Source organism: Acipenser ruthenus, chromosome 23 (genome assembly GCF_902713425.1).
Source record: "Acipenser ruthenus chromosome 23, fAciRut3.2 maternal haplotype, whole genome shotgun sequence".
NCBI lineage: Eukaryota > Metazoa > Chordata > Actinopteri > Acipenseriformes > Acipenseridae > Acipenser > Acipenser ruthenus.
Window position 1 is genome coordinate 8,084,290 of NC_081211.1, and position 26,995 is coordinate 8,111,284.

The window sequence follows — 26,995 nt, forward strand, 5'->3', positions numbered from 1 at the left end:
CAGGGAAAACAGCTTAATACTCTAGAGGCCTGTTGTTGTTAGGTGCTTCCTTATGTCAAAATACTGCACAATACACAGCAAACTACTATAAGTCTTTCTCAATGCTTGTTTTAGTAACACTACATACACCACCATTGTATTTTTATAGATATGGATATACACCCCTTATAAAAGTTTACCACAGTAAAAGGATAGCTAAGCATAATAAAGCATAGTGAAAGCATGGTAAAGCACAGCAAAGCAATGTAATGAATAGTGAGGTATGGTAAAGTGTATTAATTAACATGGTAAACCAGGGTACATTATGGTTAATGCATGGTATTACCATGGAAAAAGCATGGGAAAATGTGCAAAAATACTGCGCAGAAATACCAGGGTAAACTTTATAAGGGACACAGCAAGAAATCCAAAAAGAAATTCAAATACTTGATACGTTTTTACTAAACATACAGAAGAAACAGTTTATTTTTTCAGCTACATACATTATAACATTTTACCAAAATAGTTTTGTACATAAAGTGTAAACAGCATGTAAATATCGACATATAAAAACATCACAAGCAAAGTGTTCAAACAACTCAGACATACAGTCAAATCCTCCTTCTAAAACAATAACAGAAGCTTTGGTGCAAATATGTCAAACACATGTTATCTTCCCTGAATTCTCCATAGAAAAAAGAAAGGAGCAGGGTTTAATGCTGGATTACAGCTTGCTGGTTTAGGGGTTAATGACTTAGTATCAGGATGCTCAAGCCAAAAGGTGCAATGATGTTGCTACTAGATCTATGTGGATATATACCTGAGGGGCTGCTAGTTTCTAACCTGAATGAGTAGACCTGAGTTTGGATTTAGCAGCTATAATAACATGCCAAAATTCCACATTCCAATGGGAATGTAGAAAGTATCACATGTGTACCTTCTAGATTACCTTGGCTATTACAACTTAGAACCTGTAGTATTGGAAAGTGCTTGTATCTGACCTTTACCAAACTTCACAACACATTATTCTGATGATTGTTTTGGGGGTTTCGCTTACAAAAAAGGATAAGAAAATAGAAATGTACCCGTCAAGCAATAACCTGTTCAAGTTTTTCAAAGTGAAGTAATGCTTTGGTTTAAATGCAGATAGGGTCTAAAATATGTCATGATGGTCAAGAATATGGAGTGATTGTCCAGGATTTCAAATCCATTTACCTACCCCTTGTTAGCACTGGCCATCCTTATCCCTGCCCCTTTCTTATGATGAAAAGCTTGATTTTTACTTTAATGCAGATGCTCAGACTAAATGCAACACAATAGATCTGAAGTTGACTTACAGGAAGTGTCAAGACGGTTTAAATCTATTGAGTATTAAAAAAAGAAGCAATGAATACAAAATGTTCTTCATCATAAGAGAATTTGACAATGTTGTAATGCTAACAATATAATCCCAGTATTAAAACCCTACACAACCTAGCTTTTTATTTTATGGATGTTAATATTGTTCACACTTCAATAAAACTACAATTGCACAGACATTTTCCTGTGCATGCTACATACTCTACCGAACACAATAAAAACTTCAAACACAATTTCTATTTTATTTTTCAAATGTGGCATTTAATACGCACTGATGCATAAGCTGTTTCCTGTTTTAGTATCTAGTTCATTTTTTTGGTTTTCTAATAATTCAATAGTTTTTGGCGAGTTCTGTGCAATCTTTGCAATCACGTCCTACTGTATAAAACATTTGTTCAACAGGTTTTGGTTTGATTTGTGTGTTTTATTTCCCAGAGCAAAAACAGATGACTATGGTTCAAATGCACTGAAAGAAAATTTCCCTAAAAGCCTACAGAACAACTTCCCCTTTGTGGAACTGACAAACAGATATATAAAAATACAACTAGTGCCAATTACTCAAAAGTGACACCCAAATATGAAAGAACAAAGTCCATGTATTATATAAAGCAATATGTAGAAAAAAACAGATTAAATTATATATCACTAAAGACTTAGTACTTACAAAAATAACTTTACAATTTGCTATAAAAAATTCAACTGCTTGCAACAACAGATCCTTGTTGCAATGCCACAGGTGAACATATCTAACCAAATTTGGAAAACCAGATATGTGGGTAATGCTAGACCTGGCATCAAGAGATTAAAGTTGTCAATTCAACAAATGTTACTACTGGCAATGTCACACAGACAAACAAAGAATGAAAAGACTTCAAAATATATTAGAAAAAAAGTTTTTTTGTCAATAAATTAAAACACATACACACAAAAATAAGTCAATTTCTAGAACAATTCCAAAATATGTTCTTATTTCATACTGTACTATGCAGTCAAAACATTTGTCAGCAGTGCAATTACAAGTCTCTGTTTGAGAAGGTCTTTGGAATCTGGTGCTATTTGGTACCACAGATTGTTTAGTTTTTTTGGGCGATTTATTCTCTCTTTTGCTCCTTAAAGCCTTCTGCACTTTCCCCACAACCCCAGAACTCAGGGAAAAGAAGACAGTTCTCTCGTTTCCACATGCAATTGCTTCGTCACAAGGCTTTTCAACAGATGCTGAAACTTTTCCATCATTAAACGCTGAACTCTGACCGCTGCCCATATAAAAGTTTCCCATGGCAAAGTTACCATGGTAAGTTTACTGTGGTTTTTACCCTGTTTAACCACATACTTCATTATGATAGCCTATGCTTTACCATGCTACTTTTACTACCCTTGGCTTGGCTTTTAGTACACTTTTATAAAAGTCCACCTTTTACAAAGTTATGGAACTTCTTGCTTCATGGTGATGTGTGAGTGTGGTCTGAATATGTTCCCGGCAGCGGCTGGGATTCTTTCATGGGAGATCGGGGGTGGTGAGTGGTGGTGGTGGGGGTGATGGTGGCTTTCTTTCTTGAAGAAGCCAGTCTGAAGTTGGTCCTCCTTCAACTCCCGACTCTTCAACATCCATCTCTCCACCAAGTCCACCTCGGTCACGCTGGCTTTCTCTTCCATGGTTTCAGCATCGGAGCTCACATCAAACTTCCTGATCATCTCGTTCATCCGGCAGAGCTCCTCGTGCGACTGGCCCAGCATGGCAGCTGAGGGGCAGTAGCCCCTGCTGTGGATCTGCAGACTGAGCTGGTGGATGTAGGACTGGGAGCAGAGGGGGCACTTGTAGGGCTGGTCACGGCTGTGCAGGCGCTTGTGCAGCTTGAGATGGACGTACTGGGTGAACTTGGTGGAGCACAACTTGCACTGGTAGGGTTTCTCACCTGAGTGCAGCCTGAGGTGGGTCTTGAGGTTACTGGTGCTGCTGAAGCGCTTGTGGCAAACCTGCAAAAGAGGGATCGAGGTTCATTGTAAGGGCTGCTTTTTGTATGAAACAAGCGATGATTCTCAGTTGTCAACTGCTTATAAAAAAGAAGCTAGACAACAAATCCTGGGCACATTAGAAACATGGGTATGTATTACCGAAGTGGAAATGGAGGGTGAACCTCCCTAGTGTAGTCTATCTTGCACATTTATCAGCGTCTAGTTAAACGGGTGTTGAAATGAAGTTAAAAACCTTCATTTAGGCAGCCTTAATTCAAATGTGCACCTGTGTAATTCTAAGCCAATAAACGTCTAATAAATGCATACCCTGATATTGAGGTAATACAGTGATGTGAAATGTCTTTGTATCAGGTGGTAACATTGCATTAAACTAAAATTAGCTATGCTGTTTAATTTTTTCTTATTTCCCCACATGTTATAAAAATATAGTACAGGGTGCTGAAAAAGATACAAGCAGATTTTTTATTAGACAATGGGTAACACTTTCCATTGTCTTACTGTCTATTTACATACAGTAGTAGTTACTTAGTAAATGCATGTGTACCTGACACTCGTGGGGTTTCTCTCCTGTGTGCACCAGGTTGTGTTTCTGCAGGTGAGCCAGCTGAGTGAAGCTCTTTCTGCACACGAGACACTGGAATGGACGTTCTCCGCTGTGGACCCGCAAGTGCACCTGCAACACAAGCACACAGCAACATTGTTAAGAGGAGTTCAGAAACAGGGAATAAACACTATCAAACTGTACGAAGAAATGAGTTGCAGGAAGGACTCATTATTGCAATTAATATACAGTAGTGTGCAAATGTATTAGAACACCCCACTGCTTCTGTTTTTTAAATGTGTTGTGCATATGAAATCAAAGCACTGTAACTGCAAATCTTGAGAAATTGTCAAAATTAGTGACTGTTTAAAAACTCATGACTTTAATAGGACACACATGCAATTCATTTAAAACAGTACGAGAAAAGGAACACAAATGGTAAAATGCATAGAGTTGTTTAAGATGCCTAATTAAAGCACAAAGTGATCTAACATTTTCACACATCAGTGCCTGTTGTTTCTGTATGACTACTGACCGAAAATTGAAATTCTCACACCTAGAGGTTTTCATGCAGGTAGGTATATAAAGGACATAAATAACATATCTTGAGGTGTTCTAATACATTTGCACACTACTCAATCATATAGATATAAGATTTTTTAGAACACTGTTGAAACTAAAACCAGTTTCCGATGTCTCACCTTAAGATTGGAGAGCTGTCCAAAGGTCTTCAGGCACTGGTTGCACTCGTACTTGATCTTGCCATTCTGCTTCTTGAGGGGGTAGGGGAGGGACTTGTACCCTGGGCTGGTGGAGGGGCCCTGGCTGTTCTTTGGCTTGCTGAGGTTGATGGCCTTGTTGCTGTGACCCGGGGCTTGTGAGGTAGGCTTCGACTGGGGGGAGTGCTCTGGTGTGGCGGGGGCTCCGCTAGGAGGGGAGTGGTTGGGAGGTCTCTCCTTCAGCCCGCCCCCGGGAGACGTGAGTGAGAAAGCGCTGGTGGGGGCTGGAATGATCCCGTCTCTGGGCTGCTCCGGGAGACGCAGGCGGTGGTGGGGACCGTCCTCCTGAAGGCCCACAGGGAGCCCCATGACGCTCTGCTGGGAGACCAAGGGGTGAGGCAGACCGTCGGCCCCCAGGTAGCTGCTGTACACGGGGGGCACCCTAGAGAAGACGCCCAGGCCATTCATGTTGGGTCCTATGCCTGGGAATGGGGGAGAGTACTGAGGTAGCAGGAGGTGGTGATAATGTGAGGGGTGGTGTCCGTAAGGGTAGAGATAAGGCTGTTGGAGATGCCTTGGTGGGGAGTACATGGGATAGGAGACCAAGCCCTCCTCACTGCTGTAAAGGCCGTGGAGATGTAAGGGCAGATCCTTGTGGGAGGTGGTTGTTGTATTTACAGCCGGAGAACAGCAGCTCAGGTCTGAGTGGTCGTCATTTTGACTTTTTACTCTTTGGTTTGGACTAGTGGTATGGCAAGGGCTGGCCCTGTCAGTAGAGGTTTCTCTCATAAGGAAAAATGGCCTCTTCTCTGGGAAGTCTACTGAAGGCTGGAGTTTGGTTTGAGGGTCTGTTTCTGCGTCCATCTTTTTGCTGAAATCCACAATCTGGTTGTCAGGGGTTACAGGAGGCGTGTCCCTTTCCAGCATTTCCACGTCAATCTTTTCCTCTTCTTCTTCCTCCTCTTCTCTCTTTGTCTTCTTAGCTTCAGATTTTTGGTCTGTTTCGTAGAACACATCTTTGTGAGGTAGCTGCTGCCTGTTAGCTTCAGAATCCTTGAATCCCTTGGTCGAGTGCTCTGTGTTAATAAAAAAAGAAGAGGCGTTAATGGAGTCTTGTTCCAAACAGCAGTAGCAAGAGAGATGGTTGAGAGATAAGGAACGGTGTATGCTTTTGAATTGTCTGACGTTTTCTATGGCTTTACCACTCACACCCAAGAGTTGTTGATTCTATAAGATTCCACTCACACCTTTCTTTAAAGTTAAAATTACAGTCAGGTTCACAATGCCACTGATTATTTATCTTTTCAACTGAATAGTCTGAATCATAAAGGTATTCATAGCTGTTGCATAATAAACAATACAATGTCATACAGCTTAAAACCAAAAGGAATTCCACAAACTAGACAGTAACTTGGGGGTTTGTGTTAAATGGTTGGTGCTTATGATGACTGGTTCCAAATTTAATAAAAAAAAGCATTTTCTGTAGAATAAATATAGGTTCTTCACCACATCCTCTCAATACACAGCCGACTACAGATAGCAACAAAGCCTTAGTCAATGCGACATTGTGTACTGTTGCATCCTATTATAAAAGTGGCATCCATGCATTGGTGGAAATAATATCTATCTATCTATCTATCTTAGAAAGTTTTCTTTTCTGATTACTGTTCCTGCTTGCAACGTGAGAGCCAGTATTCTCATTTTATGCGAGCCGAGGAAAGAAAATAACACTGTGACCAGTCATCTGTAAACAAGGGTTGCACTTTTTCCTTTGTTTGACTCAACAAGCTGGGATAATGATATGCTTTGAAGTGAGTGCGTGTGTGTGTCTCTGTGTGTGTGCTTGTATAACTTGTTGCTTATATAGTAAGTGTGGCAAGACTCTCCCTGCTAGCGTGCTTCCTCCTTCATACTTAACTGTTTCAGCACCCATCATCAGAAGCAGCTCTACAGCTAGATTGAAACTTTCTACAGGTGTGCTGCTATTAAAACTGCCCTTTACAACTTACAGAACAAGAACTTCAATAAAGAATGATCTGACCTAGAGACGGCAAGCTCAAACTTGTCTATTCCCAATATAATTTACTGTTGCTAAACGTTAAGTCATTCAAGTTCAAACTAAACTCAGATCTCTGCCACTAAATTCACTCAATTGTGCTTTATTGTGAATGGGGCATGTTTAATAATTAAGGACATGGTTGGAACAAAGACCTGGACTGGAAGTGCTAACATTACCTATCTACTAGAACCCAGAGGACCCCCGCTTGTCACTCTCCCTGTCCATTCCAGTCCAGGACTGTTCCAGTCCCTCAAATATTCAATTGAACAGTCCAGAGCTTTGATCTAACCAGTTCTTTAATTGATAAACTGAACCTTGCATTTCAAATAAATAATCAGGGCCGTGGATAGGAAAGAAGTGAGTACCTCAGGTGAAAGCAGTGGAAGGACTAGTTCAAGTGTTAAACGAATACCCAGTTCCAATGTAAAACAGCCACGGCTCTCTATTTTGATTCCATTTTTATCCCACTGGCTAGCACTTTAAATGAACCGCTAAACTTGAATAGATCACTATGCGTTGAGGTTGGAGACGTGGGTGGTTCCCACAGCACTTGAAGTCTGTCTCTGGAGAAATGACTGGGTAAAGCAAGCTACGCTGAATCATACAATGAAACTCACTTCAGGACTGAGACCCATGTGGTACTGACGGCTTGGGAGGAAAATTTATATCAATCTTTCTAATCTATCTATCTATCTATCTGTGTGTCTCTGTCTGTATTTGTAATGATAATGACTTCAAATGTTTTTCAACGTGACTTCCTTATACGTTGTATATCATAGTGCTTTGAAGTTATGGTTGATGTCTTGCACACAGCAATCAGATATAATAAGATCAATGAAACGTCACACACCCTTAGTACTGTCCATTTCAATGACGAGGTTACAATGATCTTACATTCCTGTGAGGTAACTAATGCAGTCCCTTTGTCCTCAAGCGTACTATTAAAAATAATCAGATTAGGAAGCATATAAAGAAATGGTTTCTGTTTCTCATGAACAAAACAAACAGGTGTAGAAACCTATTTGCCCTTTTGCTTTAGTGTGATTTCACAATTAGTCTTTTGCACACCTGTTGTGTCAACGTTGATAGAATTATCTTAAGTTTTATGTTGGCGTCCATTTCAGCCTAACTGTAACTCTGGGAACAAGTTACGGGTGATTACGTTTTTTTTTTATACCTGATATAGCCTGACTTGTTTAACCCCCAGCTTTCCAAACCCCACCTGGAATTTTTAAAAAAAAAATCAGAAACAGTAAAAAAATAACCCCCAGAAATGAGTACGTCAACGGCCGACTTCATTGAAGCAGAATGGACCTCGTCTTGCTCACAATACCAATGTCTGTCGACACGCTCGTTGATCCCTGACTGGCAGAACTACTTGATGAGCTGTGCTGCCTCAGGTGACCATGATAATACAATATCATATTTACTTAACAAAACAAAGACTGGATTTTTCTGTGACTATCTGTGAATTATCACACGCATGACATTTGTGACAGTTTCGCAATTCTACAAACTTGCAGCAGAGCTTTCACTCTTACTGTAAATGTGTGGAACATCCGATAGCGTACATGCAAATCACAATTCTGGACAATGCATTCCCTCTATAAATATCTGTCCCCTATTTTAAAAATATGAATAGACTATAATTTACCCAGTATGGCATTTTTCTCATCGTTCAAGAATGCACATGTTCAAGTTCCATAACTATTAAACACTCTGTTGTGCTGAATTTAGAAACAGTAAAAGAAACCTCATGAATTCATTGACTAATGTTTCAAAAAGAAGACAATGAAAAAGACTTCACTTTATTAAGTTTCTTTTAGTATTGCTAAGGTTTTTGGATGTGTGTATTAAAGAAACAGGCATGGTATAAAAAATGACTTGCATGTTGTTTAAATATTATTTAATATACTTTATATTAATAGACAGAAATAATGACTTGTAAATCCCATCAACTATTAACTGGCTTTGGTGGTGAGATATGATTTAAAAGGACAAAATAATGACCAATGCATCCTTTTCTTTTTTAATTACTAATCTTTTTTTTTAGCAAGTGGATTTAAAAACTCACAGTAAACTCAAACATTTGTCTAACAGGATTATTCTTATACAAATTAAAGAGGCAATTTGACTTATCATTTTTAAATCTTGTTTAAAAAAAGTTTGAAAAAAAAATCAAAAATAAGAACGGTTATAAACTGCTGTATTAAAAAACAAGCACTATATATTATATGAGATTTGAAGAAAACACTGCATATACCATACAGTCATTTCTGTATTCAAAAGCTCTATTCCTGTCGATTTAATGACGCTGCATAATCGTGCTATTTTACGGTCTCTGTATGACACATAGATCTCTGAAATTTTAAAAAAACAGGAAACCAAAAGCTATTATTTGACTCTTCTTGCAGACGGAATCGAGGTATCGAAATGAAGCAGCTTGCCCTGTCACAGTTTTTCTATTCTTCAGAAAGCACCGCTTCACTCATAGTGGAGTTGGTGGTAAGGGGAGAGAAATGAACGGTGGAAATAAAGAACATAATCACTCTCTATCAGCTCTCACACCCCACAGCTACACCTGCCACAGACAGCCTGCTCCTCTGAGCTGCAGCCTGGGGAGTTTCAGTATCTGTCAGCGACATCCACTTTCACAATTCTTCATGCAAGCACACACACAGCTTCGACCCCAGACTCATTTACTTGTTTCATGGGTATGGAGAGTTTGTGAACACAGCCTACAGATATATATATGCCCCCATCTCAGCATTCAAGCTGTATCATCTGAATGAGTTCATAGTGAAGTCCAGAAATGAACTGCAGACATTTTCTCACAGCGAAGAGAGCAAATGTTTTGTGTGTAAACTTTTCTAGTTTTCTGATTAAATAGTGGTCCAGACACCTGTTTTTGTAGCTTATCCGTTTAGTATTGATGAGTATAACTTTTCCTGAAAAGTGCCACTACATACTACACACGCCAGGGAATGTAAACAGAAAAGCCATGTGCTTTCTCTAACTTGCTATCATTGCAGCTAGAATACACACAGTCTGAAGTTTTGAAGTTATCGCTGCTTGGCAGTATGCCTGTAAGAACAATAAGTGCAAACCAGCTGAGGTCTTTGATACGTAAGTTTCTGTGCAGCTATCGTGGAATGCCTTGTAGCAAAGTGTCTCGGCACTGGTACAGCACAGGCTGTGTGAAGAGTTTTTCAAACAAGTAAGGGCATCTTTGAGTTTAAAACTTTCAACACTAATTTACATGTTTACAACCGCTACTTAAATTAAATGACATAAAACAAACCTGAATGGTATATTTATGTTCTGTTTAAGGCAAGACAAGATTAACCTAGTAGTTTCCAAATTCAGTGACGCCCAATGTGAATATAAATCAGTCCGTACTGTGGAGCAGTGCTTCAAGGCTGTGAATGAACTTGCAGCTGTGCCTGATGTAACAATGCACCTGTCTGTAGCTATGCTGGTTTTGCCATCTTTGAGCCCCCAAAAATACAACGATGGCAGGATATTTTATAAAACAAACCTGTGTCTAAACATTCTCAGACCAGTTGCAAACCCAGCAAAATATGTTTTTAATACTACTTCACTCTACAACCATGCTATAAGTAATTAAATAGTCTTATATGAAAGAGATTCTTATCTGTCCCCAGTTTCACGCACTGTATTGAGAATTCCAAAGCCGGTAAGACTTCACATTGGGTGTCTCTGGTTACTGTATATTTACATAGTAGTTACTTAGTAAATACATGTGTACTTACACATAATTACAATGTTATTATGCATAGTTACAATGTGCATAATTCGTAATTAGAGACACTTGATGTAAAGTGTTACCCCAAAGGCTTTGGGTTGAATGGAGTGCACTTACTCAGTTTGGGATGGAGTAGGTCCCCATGTGGGTAGTGCAGGCGCTCGGAGAAGTCTCTGCTGTACCAGACGAGAAGCTCACGGTTGACTGGGATGGGCTGGACGGTGTAGAAGTAGATATCTTTGCCATTCTGGCAGGCCACTAGGTTTTGGTCACTGAGGGAACGAGCTGGGTTCACATAGCGCATCCAGTTACTCTTGTGCACATCATAGCCGTCAATGAAATGGTGAAAGTTCCCTCCGGAGTAAATCTTAACAAATAAAAAATCAATGACAATTAGCTTGGAACAAAACAAATACACACGTATACATTTACAAAAGCAAATTATTTTCATCAAAGAGATTTTCTAATGGACAATTCAAATTTTTGAAATTGCATTGAAAAAAAACAATCTAAGAAATAAAGACTTTAATTGTCCGTCCGGTTCAATTTTGTTTGTTTTTTTAAATTGGTTCCACAAAAAAAAATGTAAAACAAAAATAAAATGTTAAAAAAAAAAACAACAAAAAAAAACACAATCATTTTATGTTATGTTGTAATAAGTAATAATAGTAATACAAAAATATTAACCTCTGCCATTGAAATTGTCTGTAGTTTTCTTATGTCTTTTAGTCCAAGTCAGTTATATACAAAGAATATACATGTATACACAGTATCTATAACAAGCCTCTACAGCAACCTCTTGCTCTCTTGCTGTCAGTACGACTGAGCACCTTCTTGAGTTGGAGTGAAAGTCATTACAGTGTGGGAATAAATAGGCAGGCCATGTGATTAGTGGGCATGTCTTCAACGTAACAAAACAGATACTAAAAAAAAAAGCAGGAAGCAGATCTTGGTATGTAACTCAGAAATGGCTTGAAGCCAGGGGATTTTTTTGTGTGTGTGTCTGTTGACAAGCTTCAGCATGTTCACAATGAGCATCATTTCCTAACTTCTTGTAAATATTATAGAGGAAAAATACCATAATTGGGTGCACAACACAGACAGCTTTGAGGATCCTGTCTGTTAGGCTTTCTTACATAACAGAAAGCACACTTGTGAGAATATTACAATGCGTAATCATTACTAGCTGAAGAAGGGCTTGGTTACACATCATCTCATTCATTAACGAATCCATTAATTACATGTTAATGAATTACGTTTAGAATAAATGAATGTTAAATTATTAATAGACCATTAATTAAAATATAATTAATTAAGTTTGTTAAATTGCATGATTATGGTATTGAAATATTTTTGGCCACGTTTCATTTAAAATACAAGAATAATCACTATTAAAATAAAGAGGGGGACTGACTTTGCAGGAAACTGTCCAGGTGGGGATGTCCCCATGTTAAAATCTTTGATGGGGATATTTTTAAAACTAAACAATCCTAAAGAAAATCACACACACACCCACACACACACACACACACACACACACACGCACACGCACACACACACACGCACACACACACACAGGTTTCCATTTTCAGTTTCCCTCAGCTTGTAGGTTGCAGGACAGACATGTCAATACAGAGCCCTTGCAGAATGAAAGTGAAGAATTATTTTAAATGACTTGGCAAAGTGTGCTATCACCAGCCCTACCCAGGAAATTGAATTCTCATTCCAACATGCACATGATGTCATGAAACTGCATTTCGGTGTGGTTTTAGGCGTTCAGATTCCAGACAATGAAAGCTTGCGCTGAAGGAAGAATAGAGAAATCAGGAATACGGCTGAATCACTAACAGGAAATGTACAAAAAAAAAAACCCTCCATTCTCCCCATAATGATAGAAAGGGCCTGACCTTAAGAACCACCTTGTCCTATACTTCTTGTAATTTATTGTCACACATGCCAGTCACAAGTGAGTAAGATTTCCGACTGCTTGCGGGGTGTGCCTGTGTTTGTACACTGGATATAAGGGAGCAAAGATCTGAATCACCTGTATGCACAGATTCAACGGGATGTGTGAGGAATGGAAATCACCCTGTAGGCCTGCGTGACCATTCCTCAATGATCTCTGCCTCCATTCCCTTCAGGGAAGTGTGGAGATCTGCAGCAAAGCCTCCAGAATGACCTGCAGCATGGGCTTTTTATATACAACAGAAATGTGTGTGCTACATAGTGCAGGTGTTTTGTTTTTCCAGTACCTTATGTATATATGCTGTGCAATTAAATCCCAAGTGGACCTGTACTAGACAGTGTTTGATCAGTCACACTCTGCAGTATCAGTAGTGGATTACACAAGGTGCACGCTTTCATTATGAGATCATAGACACTCATTCGTAGTATGTGGGAAGATAGAATATTAATAATATTAATAATAATCTTAATTTTATAAAGCACCTTTTATGACAAGTCATCACAAAGCACTGTACATAAGAATACAAAATAAAAATAAACAATAAGAAAAATATAAAAACATTAAATAATAATAAAAAAAAGCCAGTTTAAACAAATAAGTTTTAAGGTGAAGTTTAAAACCCCCCCAAGGATTCAGAGTCCTAATTTCTTTGGGAAGGGCGTTGCACAACCTAGGGGCATAGGAACAGAAGCCCAATCACCCACAGTTCAGAGTCTGGTCGTGGGAACACGTAAGAGTCCAACATCAGTGGACCTCAAATTGCGTCTAGGGGTATAAATAGACAAAAGTTCTGTAAGGGGCAATTCACTATTATTGCAGTATTATTATATTTGGATGGGTGACTAGATTCATTCTTTAAGCAGTTTGCAAAAAGACAACCGTGCTATAACTAATTAAACTGTTTCAATGTCTTATATGGAAATAAGACAACGCATGATATAGTGGCATAGCCAAGACTAAGCCCAGTTAATAGATCTGCTGTGTGAGTGCAGTTATTTTTCAGTACTTTACAGTTCCCAGGTGCCTATTGAATTGTTTCAATGTGCTGTACTGTATAATAGGTTGTGTTGTATTAGGATATATGGTCTGATGCCAGGACAGGAGTTATAAAGACAATTTAAAAAAACTAACGACTGTATTTAGCATCTTCTCCAATCTCTAACTTCCATTTTTGGACAGGTACAAATTCTATGTTAAAGAGTAAACAGCTTCAAATGACATGTTTAAACTTTAAGTCTTGATTGATGCTATCATTGCGAGGGTTCTTATTGAAAACACACGCGCTGTGCTCAGGCGCTGCTCTTCTGTTCCAGTTACCTGCCTTTGACATAAGTAACCCAGGCTAGAGCAACCGAAAAAAGAGCCAGCGCCACCTAGCACACAGCTGGGTATTGGCAGCCATTTAATAAGAATATATCTCTTAAGACCAAAGTTGCAATATTGAGAAACTAAGACGGCAGACCTCAGTAGCCCAAGCATTCGACACATTCACGAAACCAGAGCCCATGAATTCAGCTACACTTGATAGAAAGGAAAGCTGTGCACATTGCTGATGAATTTTATGAATGGATTAGATTTACAATTAGCTGCAACATCTGATTTAGTTTTAACATAAATCTGTGACTATAATGCATCTAATCAAAGCATGATTGCTTTTTAATCAACAAAATGTGTTTATAAACTAGCTAAGCTTAACTGTTGCTGTAAAATGAAGAGGCATGGCGAACATGAAAACATTCTTTTATAATATTTGAAAAACATAAAATGTGACCAGTTTCTGCCATTAAACTTCCCACGCGACACAAACCTTCTCTCCTGTGAATGGTTCGTGTGAGTCCAGACTCATCATCTATGGTTGCTAAGGAATAGAACAAAATTAAACATGTCTACTGGCACCAGGATGTAATGGGGCTGTATGAGGTACCCTGGTGCTGGAATCTAGCATGGGTTATTTTACTTAGTTGTTCAGTTTTTACCACAGTAACAGGTGTTTTTAATGCTTTTATGTGAAGTAGACAAGCAGTCCCTAATACTAAAAAAAAAAGTCGGGTTGCTTTCTCATGACTTCTGACCAGGGTTTTACTGTAACCTTCCAAAGCATCTTTTATCATATTTAATTTTTATGATCTGAAAAAAGGAAGCTTGGAAAATCTCATCCGTCGGCAAATCCGCCAAACATTTGAGATAGTCTGCGTGTGTTGGCGGCTGAGCACTTCTGCTATTGCATGAACCACATCTGCATGTGTGAGCGTGTTTGCTTCCAAAACACTGCAAGAAAAACCCAGCAATCACTTCCAGTGCCGCAAGCCAGAGGCACGCAACAAGCTGCAGGAAACGTCAATGTATCAGGAGTTTCCTTCACAGAAGTGTACTTTCCTTTACTTGCAGAGCCAGAGCTGTTGAACCCTCCCAAACCTAGGAGGGGCCGATCCTTTTCCACCACAGTGGCCATGCCTAGCTAATCTTTTCAATGCTTCCCTATAGTGTACAATGCTTTCACTATGCTTTATTACACCTTGCTATGCTTTTACTATGGGAAACTTTTAAAAGGGTCAATTTCAATCAGACCACGTGACCTACAGCACAGGTACCAGGATGCGGCAACTTACCTATAGTGTTGTGATATTTCCATATCCTGAATTATTATTATTATTATTATTATTATTATTATTATTATTATTATTATTATTATTATTATAAATTCACAGGACAATAAATGGCGACCACTAGTAGTATTATTAAATCTAATAAAATTGATTTATTTTTTCATCACACACGTACTAACTCTTTCTGAAATAAGGATACATAATAAACAAAAAGTTGTTGAAAACATTATAGAAGCTATTGTTTCTTTTTTTTTCACTAGGGCAATTTTATTATTATTATTATTTATTTATTTAGCACACACCTTGACCCAAGGCAACTTACAGAGACTAGGGTGTGTGAACTATGCATCAGCTGCAGAGTCACTTACAACAGCGTCTTACCCGAAAGACGGAGCACAAGGAGGTTAAGTGACTTGCTCAGGATCACACAGTGAGTCAGTGGGTGAGCCACAATCTGAACCGGGGACTTCTTGGTTACAAGCCCTTTTCTTTAACCACTAGACCACACAGCCTTCTCAATCTGCTGCATCCCGTCAATATGTTAACATAGTAGTATTTACATAGTAGTTACATAGTAAATGCATGTGTACTTACACATAATTACAATGTCATTATGTATAGTTACAATGCACTTAAAGAGCAAGTAGCGGGGCTCTGAAAAATATAGCATTATACATCCCGACATGTTGCTACAACTGTTTAAATAACGTACTTGTAATTTTATTTTTTCATTTTTAACTTCCTGACAGCTTTTTACACTTTGAACTTTAAAGTCTGTTTCAAAGCTCTTTTCTAAATGGCCGCTCTCGTGCACTGGGGTTTGAGATCTGTCCTCTAAATCACTGCAGGAAGAGCGATAAAAAACAAGTGCTCTGTTCTGCTTTGTTCTTTCTGTTCCATACCACATCATGGATCGTTATTGCTGTGTTACCTGTTTGACAATGTGGGCAATACTCCTTACACTGTCAGTGCACTAGAGTGGCCATTTTGAATAGTACTTTGAACCAGACTTTAAAGTTACAGGTGTAAAAAGTTGTCAGGATGTTAACAATGAAATTACGAGTATGCTATTTAAACAGTTAAAGCAACACATGGGAACATGTAACACAATGTTTTTTCAGAACCCTGCTACATTTAATGTGTACATTTTGCACAATATATGTAAGTACACAATTGTATCAGAAATGAGTAAGGGTAGTGGTTCGGTATAGAGTTAGGGTTATGTAAGGAATACAGTTAGGATTAGGCTTAGAGTTAGGGATATACCGTGCAAACAAAAAATGTACACATTAAGTACATTGTAACTATGGATAATAACATTGTAATTATGTCTAAGTAAACATGTATTTACTAAGTACCTAATATGCAAATACAGAGTAATTAGAGACACTTAATAGAAAGTGTTACGTCAAGGAGATAGACCTCACACTGAAGCTCTGAGAGCTCCCCGTGCTGTCTGGCTCAGTCACTTACTCTCCAGAAGTACTTCCTGTTGGCGTGCTTGGGAACGCTGTCTCTGGTGTAACGGTGTCCGAGCAGAGGTCCGAAGCGAGTGCCTTGAGGGATGTACTCCCTGCTGAAGACCCCTGTCACCTGCAGAGAATCAAACACAAACTCATTAGAACACAGCCGACCTGCTTATCTCAGTAGAGTTAGCGATAAACTAATCGGGAGGAGAAACTTTCACCAAACCGATCCAGTATGCTAAACATAGACATCTTCTTGGGAAACAAAATACTGTATTCTGGCAGTAACCAAACAAATAATGCGGTACTAATACATTACTTCAAATGTATTGTTTCCAGTCTATATTTTAGTGTTCACTAAAGCAAGGGACACCAACACAGGTCAGGTACAGCATTCTGCTAAAGCAGGCTAACAAAACAAAACAGAAATCACACAGTTCAGCACACTGAATGACAGAGCAGGGGTGTTCAGGCCAAGATTGAGTTCCACACTCTTTCTGCCTCTCTCTTTCTTGCATTACCATCACCTTTAATGCATACTTAATCCAAACAGTATAAAATAGGATGTCTTGGATTTCACCAGTGCTAAGGTGCAGAAGATGTGATTAAGCTAACAAACACTTGATACGAAGCCCCCTGTAAGTGCACTCAATAGAAGATTTGAACTGCCTTTGAATGACTTGGCCTCTTGAATAAGCAGCCTGCTTGTCGCTGAGTGATTGGGATCTGCTCTAGCAAGCACACACGCTTATTAGCTGCTTAGAGATGCTCTGAGGAGTGTGTATTAGTGCAGCAGGCTTTGTCCTAATACCAGCACCGAGCAGGGATCAGCACATCGGGCAGCGACACTAAGACGAATGAAAGTTAATCACTAGATTAACCTTGTTCATCCCCCGAGGCGTCACAGACAGCTTCATCTGCCATGTCAGTCCTTCATTGTGCTGCTCAGATGGCAGAAGAGGAGGGTGATGTCTGCTAATCTAGCAGCACCCCCAATGTAATAATAATAATAATAATAATAATAATAATAATAATAATAATAATAATAATAATAATATATTTCCAGTGGATACCGCTTTTTTTTGTACATGACAAACTTACAGGCAGTCAGAGTGACATGTACTCTATGTGCACTAAAACTGGGTAACATGAGCAAAACAGAAACACCACTGAGGCCAGGTATGCTTCACCTTCCACAACATGCCTGAAGCATGACCAGGAGAGATGTCCCCCTTCTGGGGAGAGGGGGTAGTACATGGTTATTTCAGTCCTACAGTAGGCTATAATCAACTACCAACTTTAATAATAATAATAATAATAATAATAATAATAATAATAATAATAATAATAAAACATTGTATCCTTGAAACCTTTTAAGAGTGTTGTTAAACAAGCCATCAATAAACCCATTTTAACCAAAAAGGCTTCATCAAAGTTTGGATTTATTTGTTTATTTATTTATGTATTTTACTTTGAAATGGTTTTCCTGACAACAGTATAGGTGCACCTGTGTTACAAGTAATAGCATCCCACGTGACCCGTATGCCTTTGTTAAATGTAACACAGGAAGTTACACAGTGTAAGATAAAGGTGCCAAAGTGAAATATCAACAGCAATGAATCGGACTTGGTTTAGACCTCTATATGCACATGCAACTCAATATTAACATTAATGATTAAAGCCTTTAAAATCTCCAAAGAAGATGACAATGTTAACCTAGTACAGTGCCAAAAGCCAGGACCAGAACAGTGAAATGAAGTCTTTGATCAGTCTTATCACAGATACCAAAGATGCCTCTGTCGCAGGCATGCATGAAGCCGTGTGGGCTTGGTTTGGCTACACAATTTGCAATGGAAAAACAACTAGGCTGACTGCAGTCTCTGTGCCAAGACTCTTGGAAGACATCCTAAGAGCTGCCTGCACACAGGCTTATCATGAAGTCTGCACAAAAACAATCAAACAATGAGATCACCTTGGCTATGTGTTCATGCAGAAGATTCAAATGAAACTACCTCACCTTCCAGCTAACACTTCTGGAGGTGGGACTCTGCATTTCTCACAAATGCCATACATATATATATATATATATATATATATATATATATATATATATATATATATATATATATATATGGCCAAACATTTTGCGTCAGCCTGTATAATTATCTAATGAAATCTGCGGAATAATGTTATGTTAACATATTGAATTACGTACTGCTTTGTAGTTTTCCATATACGTAATGAAAAACTGACAACATCTGAAATATGTGACTTTTGCGATATAATTTTGTAATTTGTTTGATTACACAATGTTAAATTAAAATATCTAAATTATGTTCATATAGTTTTTTTGTTTTTTTTAAAATTACGTCTCATCCTAAAATTCTATGTGATTCAAAACTTTTGGCCACAGCTGTGTATATATGTGGAGAGAGAGAGAGAGAGAGAGAGAGAGAGAGAGAGAGAGAGAGAGAGAGAGAGAGAGGGAGAGAGAGGGAGAGAGAGACGCATACTCATACAGATTGGGTTTATAGCAATAAGAAGAGACTCAAACACCACAGACATTAGCCCAGCAGATCTTCCTGAAAAACATCATAAGATAACATCTATGAGGATAAAAGGATTTCTGTCCCGCCCCCTACCCCCGGAAGCACGGTCTACTGCACCTACTCCCCAGCCCACCTCAGATTGTGTTTTACCAGGCAGAGCGCGCTGATAATGAAACCTGAATGCTCAGAAGTGTTTGCTCATTCCCACCGGCTGCTGCTACGTGAGAGACGCAGTTCCCGTGGCTGTGGTCACAGCGCCCCGCCCCGGAGTGCCCTGGCACGTCAGCAGCAGCCGCAGTCAGATTAAAAGGGAAAGCGCTCTCAGTGAGAAGCAACGCGAGGTAGTAGACATGCTGCCAAATAGAAACAACAGGCACTGTTTTGAAATCCCTGACGGACGTGTCAAAACACTCCAGTCAAATTTACAAAAAACAGCCACTACGTAGATATTGGCCTACGTGCACATCATAGACAAGCTACCCCTCCATAGTAAATGTATTGCACGTGCAATTTGCCCACAGTGGAAAATCAAGCCCAATAACAGTTACTGTTCACTTAGGTAAAATTGATAAAAAGTAAAGTTGAAGTCATAAGGCTTTTATCTATTTGGCTTATTTTCAGTGTTTCTATTATTACATTCTAACAGCCTCTGACAATTTATTTCATAGCAGAATTTTTTAAAATAAAATGGCTGTTTTTGAAATATAAACACCTATTGTATACTGCCTTATCAAACAGGTAGTATACTATATATAACAATATAGAATATGTTTACCAAAGTGAACCGTACATCTTCTGTACATACAGAAAATGTCCCCATATTTATAAAAGGCGTGAGTTCTATTCAAATTCTCATTTCATTCCACAGTGTGGCACTCAAAATAGTAATTTCTGTGATATTATGCCTAAGGGTTTGAGCAGAGTGAAGACTCCTAAATGTCCCTGTCCTCAGAATGTGGACAAGGATCTATTTCTTCATTTGAAACACAGTCCTCGTTCAGGTTATTGAAAAGGGCTGCACAGCTTTGGAAATGTGGGCCGGCGAGCAAAGTAAAAAAAAAAAAAATCACAAGCTCAATGTTTGGTCACTTTGAAGACAGGAAATGCTTTTTTTTTATTTCTATCTGTTAGTGGGTTGGTGTGAAGCTGTTTTGCCTTTCTTTCTTGGCAGCCTGCTTGCTCTTCTGCTTTCACAACTTTCATTCTCAATGTTCCCTTTAACCCTTTGTTTGGATGTGCTGCTTTTGGAAGAGACATGTTAATATCTACTCTGTTATTAATGGTTGACTTTCAGATAAAAAAAGGATGCAGTTATAACTCCAGTTAACATTTCTCCCAGTTCTCCTTTTTCTATGAAAGCAGTACAACAGGAGATGGGGAGTTTACCTGATAGGGTCACTCAAATGACATGCTCACTAAATATCTTGGTATCCCTGAAGAGATGACTATATTATACCCAGTTATCCTGAGTACTGATTGTCCAGATTGGTACAATATTCAGTGTAGAGCTGTCCTTAGCCAGAAATCTATCTGTGTAAAATGAAGAGAAAATGTCATGGAACCTGTAGTAAGTGGATCATATCTGAGGTACCACTGCACTTGTGAGACAGACTGCGCATTAAAATCATGTGCATACTGTTTAAAGAGGAGATCATTATCTATTCAGGGATATTACGATATTTAGTGAGCAAGTAGGCAACACAATCCATCTCCAGTTACATTGCTTTCCTAGAAAAAGCAGAACATTTGGGGTACCATTCTGCTTGTGAGATGATTGGCCCATTAAAATGTTTTGCACATATTTAAAGAGACACGATTTCTTATTCAGAGATAGCAAGGTTGTTACTGGGTTGTTACTGTTAGACTTATTTTTACCCACTTGCCAGCTGGACCCTTTTAAACACTGACAGCTAATTGTGTGGTAGCACTTTACATTACATGTCTCTAATTACTGTGCATGTGTGGTTACATAGTAAATACAAGTTACAATGTTATTATGCATAGTCACAGTGTAATTATGTTTGCACGATATAACCCTAACCCTAACCTGTTTCTAATGCAATTGTGTACATAGATACATGATGCAAAAATATTTACACGTTAATTACTTTGTAACTATGCATAGTCATAGTGTAATTATGTGTAAGTAAACATGCATTTATTAAGTAACTACAGTGTATATATGCAGTAATTAGACACAATGTAAAGTGTTACCCATTGTCAGATACAAGTCTGCTTGTATCTTTTTCAGCAGCCTATACTATATTATTAAAACATATAGGTAAATAAGAAAAATGCAACACTATACAATTGCATGAGAAAAGGTTTAGGTTTGTGGTGAGGGTGAGGGGGGTTAGGGTAAGGTTTAGGGTTAGGGTTAGGGTTAAGGTTAGATTAGCATTGTAATTATGTGTAAGTACACATGTATTTACTAAGTAACTACCATGTAAATACACAGTAATTAGAGACACTTCATGTAAAGTGTTACCAGTTCTTTTATAATCCGATCTTTATTTTCCTACTATTTCACAATGTCAAATGAAACAATCAAGTGTATAATGTAGCTTCCCCGGTCTTGGAGAACGAGGGAGGCAGTTCCATCTAACATGCGTTGCAACTGTGCCTCGTTAACACTCTCAGCACAGAGCTGTGAAACTCTTTGAAATGAAAACACCCCCAACCCTGCGATTACCACAAAGCTCTAGAAATTAGACCCAAAAAAAGTAGTGAACTTTCACAAAACTGCCCGCAGTTAAAAAAGAAAAAGTGAGACTTTCATGAGGGGAAGTGGGCTTTATTGCAGGTGCACTCAAGAGAAATGAATGCTCATAGTGTTACTGTGACCCACCTCAAATGACTAATCTGTAATATATAAAAGATGCATCTCCCTGATTCAAGGCTGTTTCAGTCAGGATGGGTCGATCTGATCTGACTCACCTAAAGCACTGGAATGCTGTGCCTTGGTTAAATCATGCATGATGCAATCTTTGTAATACGTTTAGCATAGCAGTACCATTCAAAGATTGCCTTTCCTGAACTGCCAGTGAGGTGAAATGTGTCAACACACACACACACGTAGAAATAAGATATTAGTATGTGCCTTGCAGTGGGCTTTGCACCGTGTTACTGGCATTACATCATAAGCCTTTCTACCCCAAGTTTACAGAATTACAAAACATATTAGCTAACACTTCCCTGTCTGGGTTTTGCATACACGGTTGCCACACCAAGAAAACAGGTTATGCATGAATAGACATTACATTTCAGCGTGTTGAGCAATTGTCCACCACCTATTATTATTTGGATTGTAGTGGTAACTCTGATGATAAAATGGTCAATCTTTTTAAGACTATCAAAGTCTTTGTATCTACACTTTTTTGTACCATGGTGCTTAGCTCAGCCTCTAAGCTGATTCCATCAATAGTGTCAAATGACCCAGAACTGTGAACAGAGTAAAGCAGCTTATGTTTTTGTCTGCAGGATGTAACCCTAAAATACAGGCCCTGTTTCCATCCATTTCAATTGCATTTAAAATAGTGACAGATAACATTTTAAAAATCCATTTCCTCAGCATGAGCAACATTATCATCACCCCCTTTTCTTCTGTTAAAGATCTTTGGGTTTTTGGTTTGTCATTTATTTTTACTTTGGGATATTCCTGAAGTGCTTAGCTACCAGGAAGCAGCAGTTAAATGAATCCTTCATGTTTTGTGTGTTCAGATTCTCATCAGAATGAATACAGCACAGACATGATGTTTCTCGTACTAACAACAAGTGAGAACATGGATTTTAAAATCTTGGTTAGCACTTCTATAACGGATGGAAATCCTTGAAATAAATGATGATACTGTTTAGGAAAACTCTTCATTGTCCGTTCTGGTTGCAGTCCAAGTCAGGAACTAAGCAGAAGAGGTCTCGAAATGAGATATCACTTGACGCAAGCTCATTTCACTGAAAGTGGAATATATTCTATTTAGCCGGCTCTACAGAAGCTTGGTAAATACAGAATGTACTTGATTGCATTGGGGGCTCTTAATCGCCTGTGAAGCTTCTAGCCCTGATGGAACTGCAGGGACAACATACTCTTCAAATAGGAGGTTACAGAGTAGACCCAATGGTGCAGATCTCATTTCATTCCAATCAGGAAAACCACATTTTCTAAATAATAACGAGCCATTTTAAAAGGTCAATAACACACCTGAATTCATTTACTACAGTCATAGTTTCCTGTGCTCATTATCAGAAACAGACCTTATTGGTTTTTTTAGTAGAAGTTACAGTAAAAACGGTACTCTTACGGTACTAGAGTCTCTTTTAGTGAACACCTTGGGTGGGCAAGAGGGCAAGGCCAGTCTCCCCAAATTGCAAAACGACAGGAAACTCTTTGACCGCTAGAGATCATGACCGAATTGAAAAAAGAATGCAATGTATAATTAATGCTGTTCCCGTGTCATTAGAATGTTTGTCAGTTGGTAGTCGGGCATCCATGAATGTACTGGAATGTTCTAAAATCGGTTTAACTGGCTAAGAGTGGCTTCAAGATTTATAAAAAATCTAAAGATAGTGTTGGTAAATGATGTAATGTATTACAATATAATATCATATTCTGTATAACAGGGATGACCAGCTCTGGTCCTGGAGAGCCACAATCCTGCAGATTTCCTGGGTATCTTTAAAACATCAATGGTGAAAGACCTGGAAAGAAAAGTTGAAAACCAGAAGACCCTGCAGCTCTCCAGGATCAAGGCTGGCCATCCCTGCTGTATAATAGAAGAGCAGACTTACTTCACCGGCTTGGTTGTGCTTGAAGCTCAGGTTGCGGGGTATGGAGGTCATAGCGCGGGGGGCGCTGTCACTCTTGAGCAGGTCACATGGCTGGTCGTTGACGATGTATGTGCAGTTCTGTGCAAACTCCGCCTCCCGCCATTCGCTCATGTCTGCGATCTCCCCCTTCATTCTCATGCTGATGGATTGCTTATTTCTTTTTGGTTTCTTGTTTTAAAGCTCTCAGATTACTGCCCCTGGCGTAAAAAAAAAACATCAGAACTCCTGCAAGAGATAAGGATAAGAAGGATTAACAGCCTGAGAAGAGAGAATTTCTAGGAACTGGCCCTCAGCAATTTCTGGAAAGTCAAAAAAAAAAAAAATAGAAACTATTGCTGCAAATAAAACAGGTATTCTGTAGTTATTTATCCATAACTACATTGGCCACAAGAACACATAACATGTACATAAAACTATAAAAATGCACCCATAACTAGAAAACAATGATGTTACATAGAGGACCTATAGTATTGCCCTGTGGCTGTCTGTATGCCTTGTCCTCCCTTGTCAAGATACTGTAACGGAACCAATATAGGGGTAGATGTAAGTGTTGCAATCTGTCGCAGTCGTAGCAAGCCACATGCAAACCAGTTGAAGCTGACACCCTGGGATCCTTCAAGAAGCTGCTTGATGAGATTCTGGGATCAATAAGCTACTAACAACCAAACAAGCAAGATCTCCTTTCGTTTGTAAACTTTCTTATGTTCTTCTTATGTTCTTATGAAATGTACTAAACAAATGTAACGCTATTAGCATCATTTTAACAAATGCTTTGCAGCTGCAGTTCTTATTTGTGCTTTAGCCTTAAATTAATATGTCATTCTGGGCGTTCCTGCAGAAATTCACAAAAACAGGGTGGAGTTAGTGCAAATGATCAAAAATATTGTAATGAGATGTACTAGAGCTGTGGGCAATTGCGACACTTACAATAGCATCAATTTGTTAAGAACTTTTGAAAGCATGTTTCAACCAGTTGCAATTGTTGTTTGTATTTCCCAGTCCGCTTTTTCTCGTGTATTGCCAGTTGTGCTCAATGCATTTTTTAGATGAACACCCAAGTACCTAATTTTTTGAAAAAGCCTTGAAAACAAATTTCTATGACATTTCTGGTTTTCCCAGCATGTTGGGAGCAATAGACTGCACACATGTGCCACTTAACCCCTCCAGCTCATTCTGAGCGTCTGTATAGACCAAGTTAAAAATAATAATAATTAAAATGAAATAAAAAATGTAAAATCATTTAGTTTAAATTTAAAATAATCTTTTATTCGCTTTTTACACCAATGTGTAAAATGCAGCAGCATGACTTATTTTGTGTTACCAGTAGGCTAAAGTAAAAAGAAAGTGTGCTAGGTATTCATTTGATTTTACTACTGTACTGTATACTGTATAGACCTACTGTACAGATTTATATTTTTACATAATGTAATGTGTAGCCTGCCCAATGATTTATATTTAAAATGCATTGAGCACTATAAATGTATGCGTGTGCGATATTATTGTATTGTTTTTAAACTCGACACCTCCTTATGTCAGATAAACATGTCCGATTTAGCGAGGGACTGCTGTATGATTATGAAAAGCTTTTGGGGGGTGAAGGTTGGGGCCCCACTATAGAATCTGATGGGATTAAACTGCCTTTCATTTTTATATATATATATAAAACAGTATTAAAATACGAAAATGAAGATGGAACAGAATGCATTGTAAAGATGACATTTACATTTAACAAAAACAATGTTATTTTGATTCTTGCACACTTGCATGTATAGATGTTATCCTTCGGGCACTCTCTGCTGCAGCAAACCACAACTCAACTGCTGCTATTTTATTTGAATAAATGTCGCACAACTCTCGCTAGAGATCTTGCTAAGATGACGCAAATAATATTTAAATTAGTATATTGCGGCTCTCTTCATTAACATATTTTTTGTGAATTGTCATAACAAATGCAAATTACGGTATGTTTGTGCTGCGACTGGTCCATCTTAGTACATCTACCCCATAGTCTTTACTTTGAGCCATCCACTTGAACTGAACTGAAATGTATTCATTATCACCATTTGATGTCATTGTTGAATTTCCACATCAGAAAACCATCTGTTCATCAAAGAAACTACAGTTAGCAAATTCACAATAGTCAATTGTTCATAATTGCAAATATTCTAACAAAGGTGTAACGGTGAAAGGCTACAGCTGCAGGTAAGAAGCCATGTAAACACCAACAATTCAAATCCATTCTGTATTGTCCACTCATGCTTGTACAGTCCTACTCCCCTTGTCTCCTGCTTCTCACTCTTTGTGACATGAGCACGTGACTGGCCATGCATTTTGAAGTGAGCTCACAAGACCGTTTCAATAAGGAAGGTTTGTGCTGAGCAGCTGGATTCACACCAGTGCTTTACTAGATTTGAGCAGTTCTTACAATGCCTCAGCATATCAAAGCCTAGAAGAAGATTTTTAGACAATCCCAGAACAAACAAATCAATAAAAGATTCAAGCTCTGATAGATTTTTGTCTCCTTACAAAAAGCCAGAATTCAAATGAAAACAGACCCAGCCTCCAGTGACTCCTTTTTATACAGCTAGGAGGCACTTGATTGAATTAACTTGAAAAGCCTTTACAATGAAACCAAATCAAGTACAACCTAGTAAAACAACAAGTAAAACAGATACACAGATACAACGATAGTAATGAGGAGGCTGTGTGGTCCAGTGGTTAAAGAAAAGGTCTTGTAACCATGAGGTCCCCGGTTCAAATCCCACCTCAGCCACTGACTCATTGTGTGACTCTGAGCAAGTCCCTTAACCTCCTTGTGCTCCGTCTTTCGGGTGAGACGTAGTTGTAAGTGACGCTGCAGCTGATACATAGTTCACACACCCGTCTCTGTAAGTTGCCTTGGATAAAGGCGTCTGCTAAATAAACAAATAATAATAATGATGCTGTCAAAATAACTAAGGGCAATCACTCCCAGCTTTTCAATATAACACACAAGCGTTTTGCAATTGAGTTTGTATGCAGAATTAGAAATGAGAAATGTATCTCAGCTGCTGTGATTTTTGTTAGGTGGTTCTTTTCAATAGCAGATATGAAGATAACATCTCTGTAATTAAAATGGACAGTGTTTGTCTCTTTATCCACTTCTGTAGGAAAGAAAGGAGCTTATATGGATAGAGTTCAGGACTGT

General features: G+C 38.6%; 1 protein-coding gene across 2 annotated transcripts in view; it reads right to left on the reverse strand.

Annotated features, from left to right (window-relative positions):
- Window positions 1-434: 434 nt before the first annotated feature.
- LOC117412960 (PR domain zinc finger protein 1) overlaps window positions 435-26,995 on the reverse strand; it is a 28,422-nt gene continuing 1,861 nt past the window's right edge. Inside the window, exons 2-7 of one of the 2 annotated variants that reach the window (XM_034021624.3) lie at window positions 23,770-24,033; window positions 16,443-16,562; window positions 10,515-10,764; window positions 4,555-5,648; window positions 3,857-3,985; window positions 435-3,312 (exon numbers count right to left, since the gene is read on the reverse strand). In XM_034021624.3, the coding sequence (XP_033877515.3) occupies window positions 2,761-3,312; window positions 3,857-3,985; window positions 4,555-5,648; window positions 10,515-10,764; window positions 16,443-16,562; window positions 23,770-23,946 (2,322 nt within the window). In that variant the 5' untranslated portion in view covers window positions 23,947-24,033 and the 3' untranslated portion in view covers window positions 435-2,760. Of the gene's footprint in view, window positions 3,313-3,856; window positions 3,986-4,554; window positions 5,649-10,514; window positions 10,765-11,084; window positions 12,552-16,442; window positions 16,563-23,769; window positions 24,034-26,995 lie in introns of those variants that run through there. The other variant, XM_034021622.3, reaches the window with a different exon arrangement.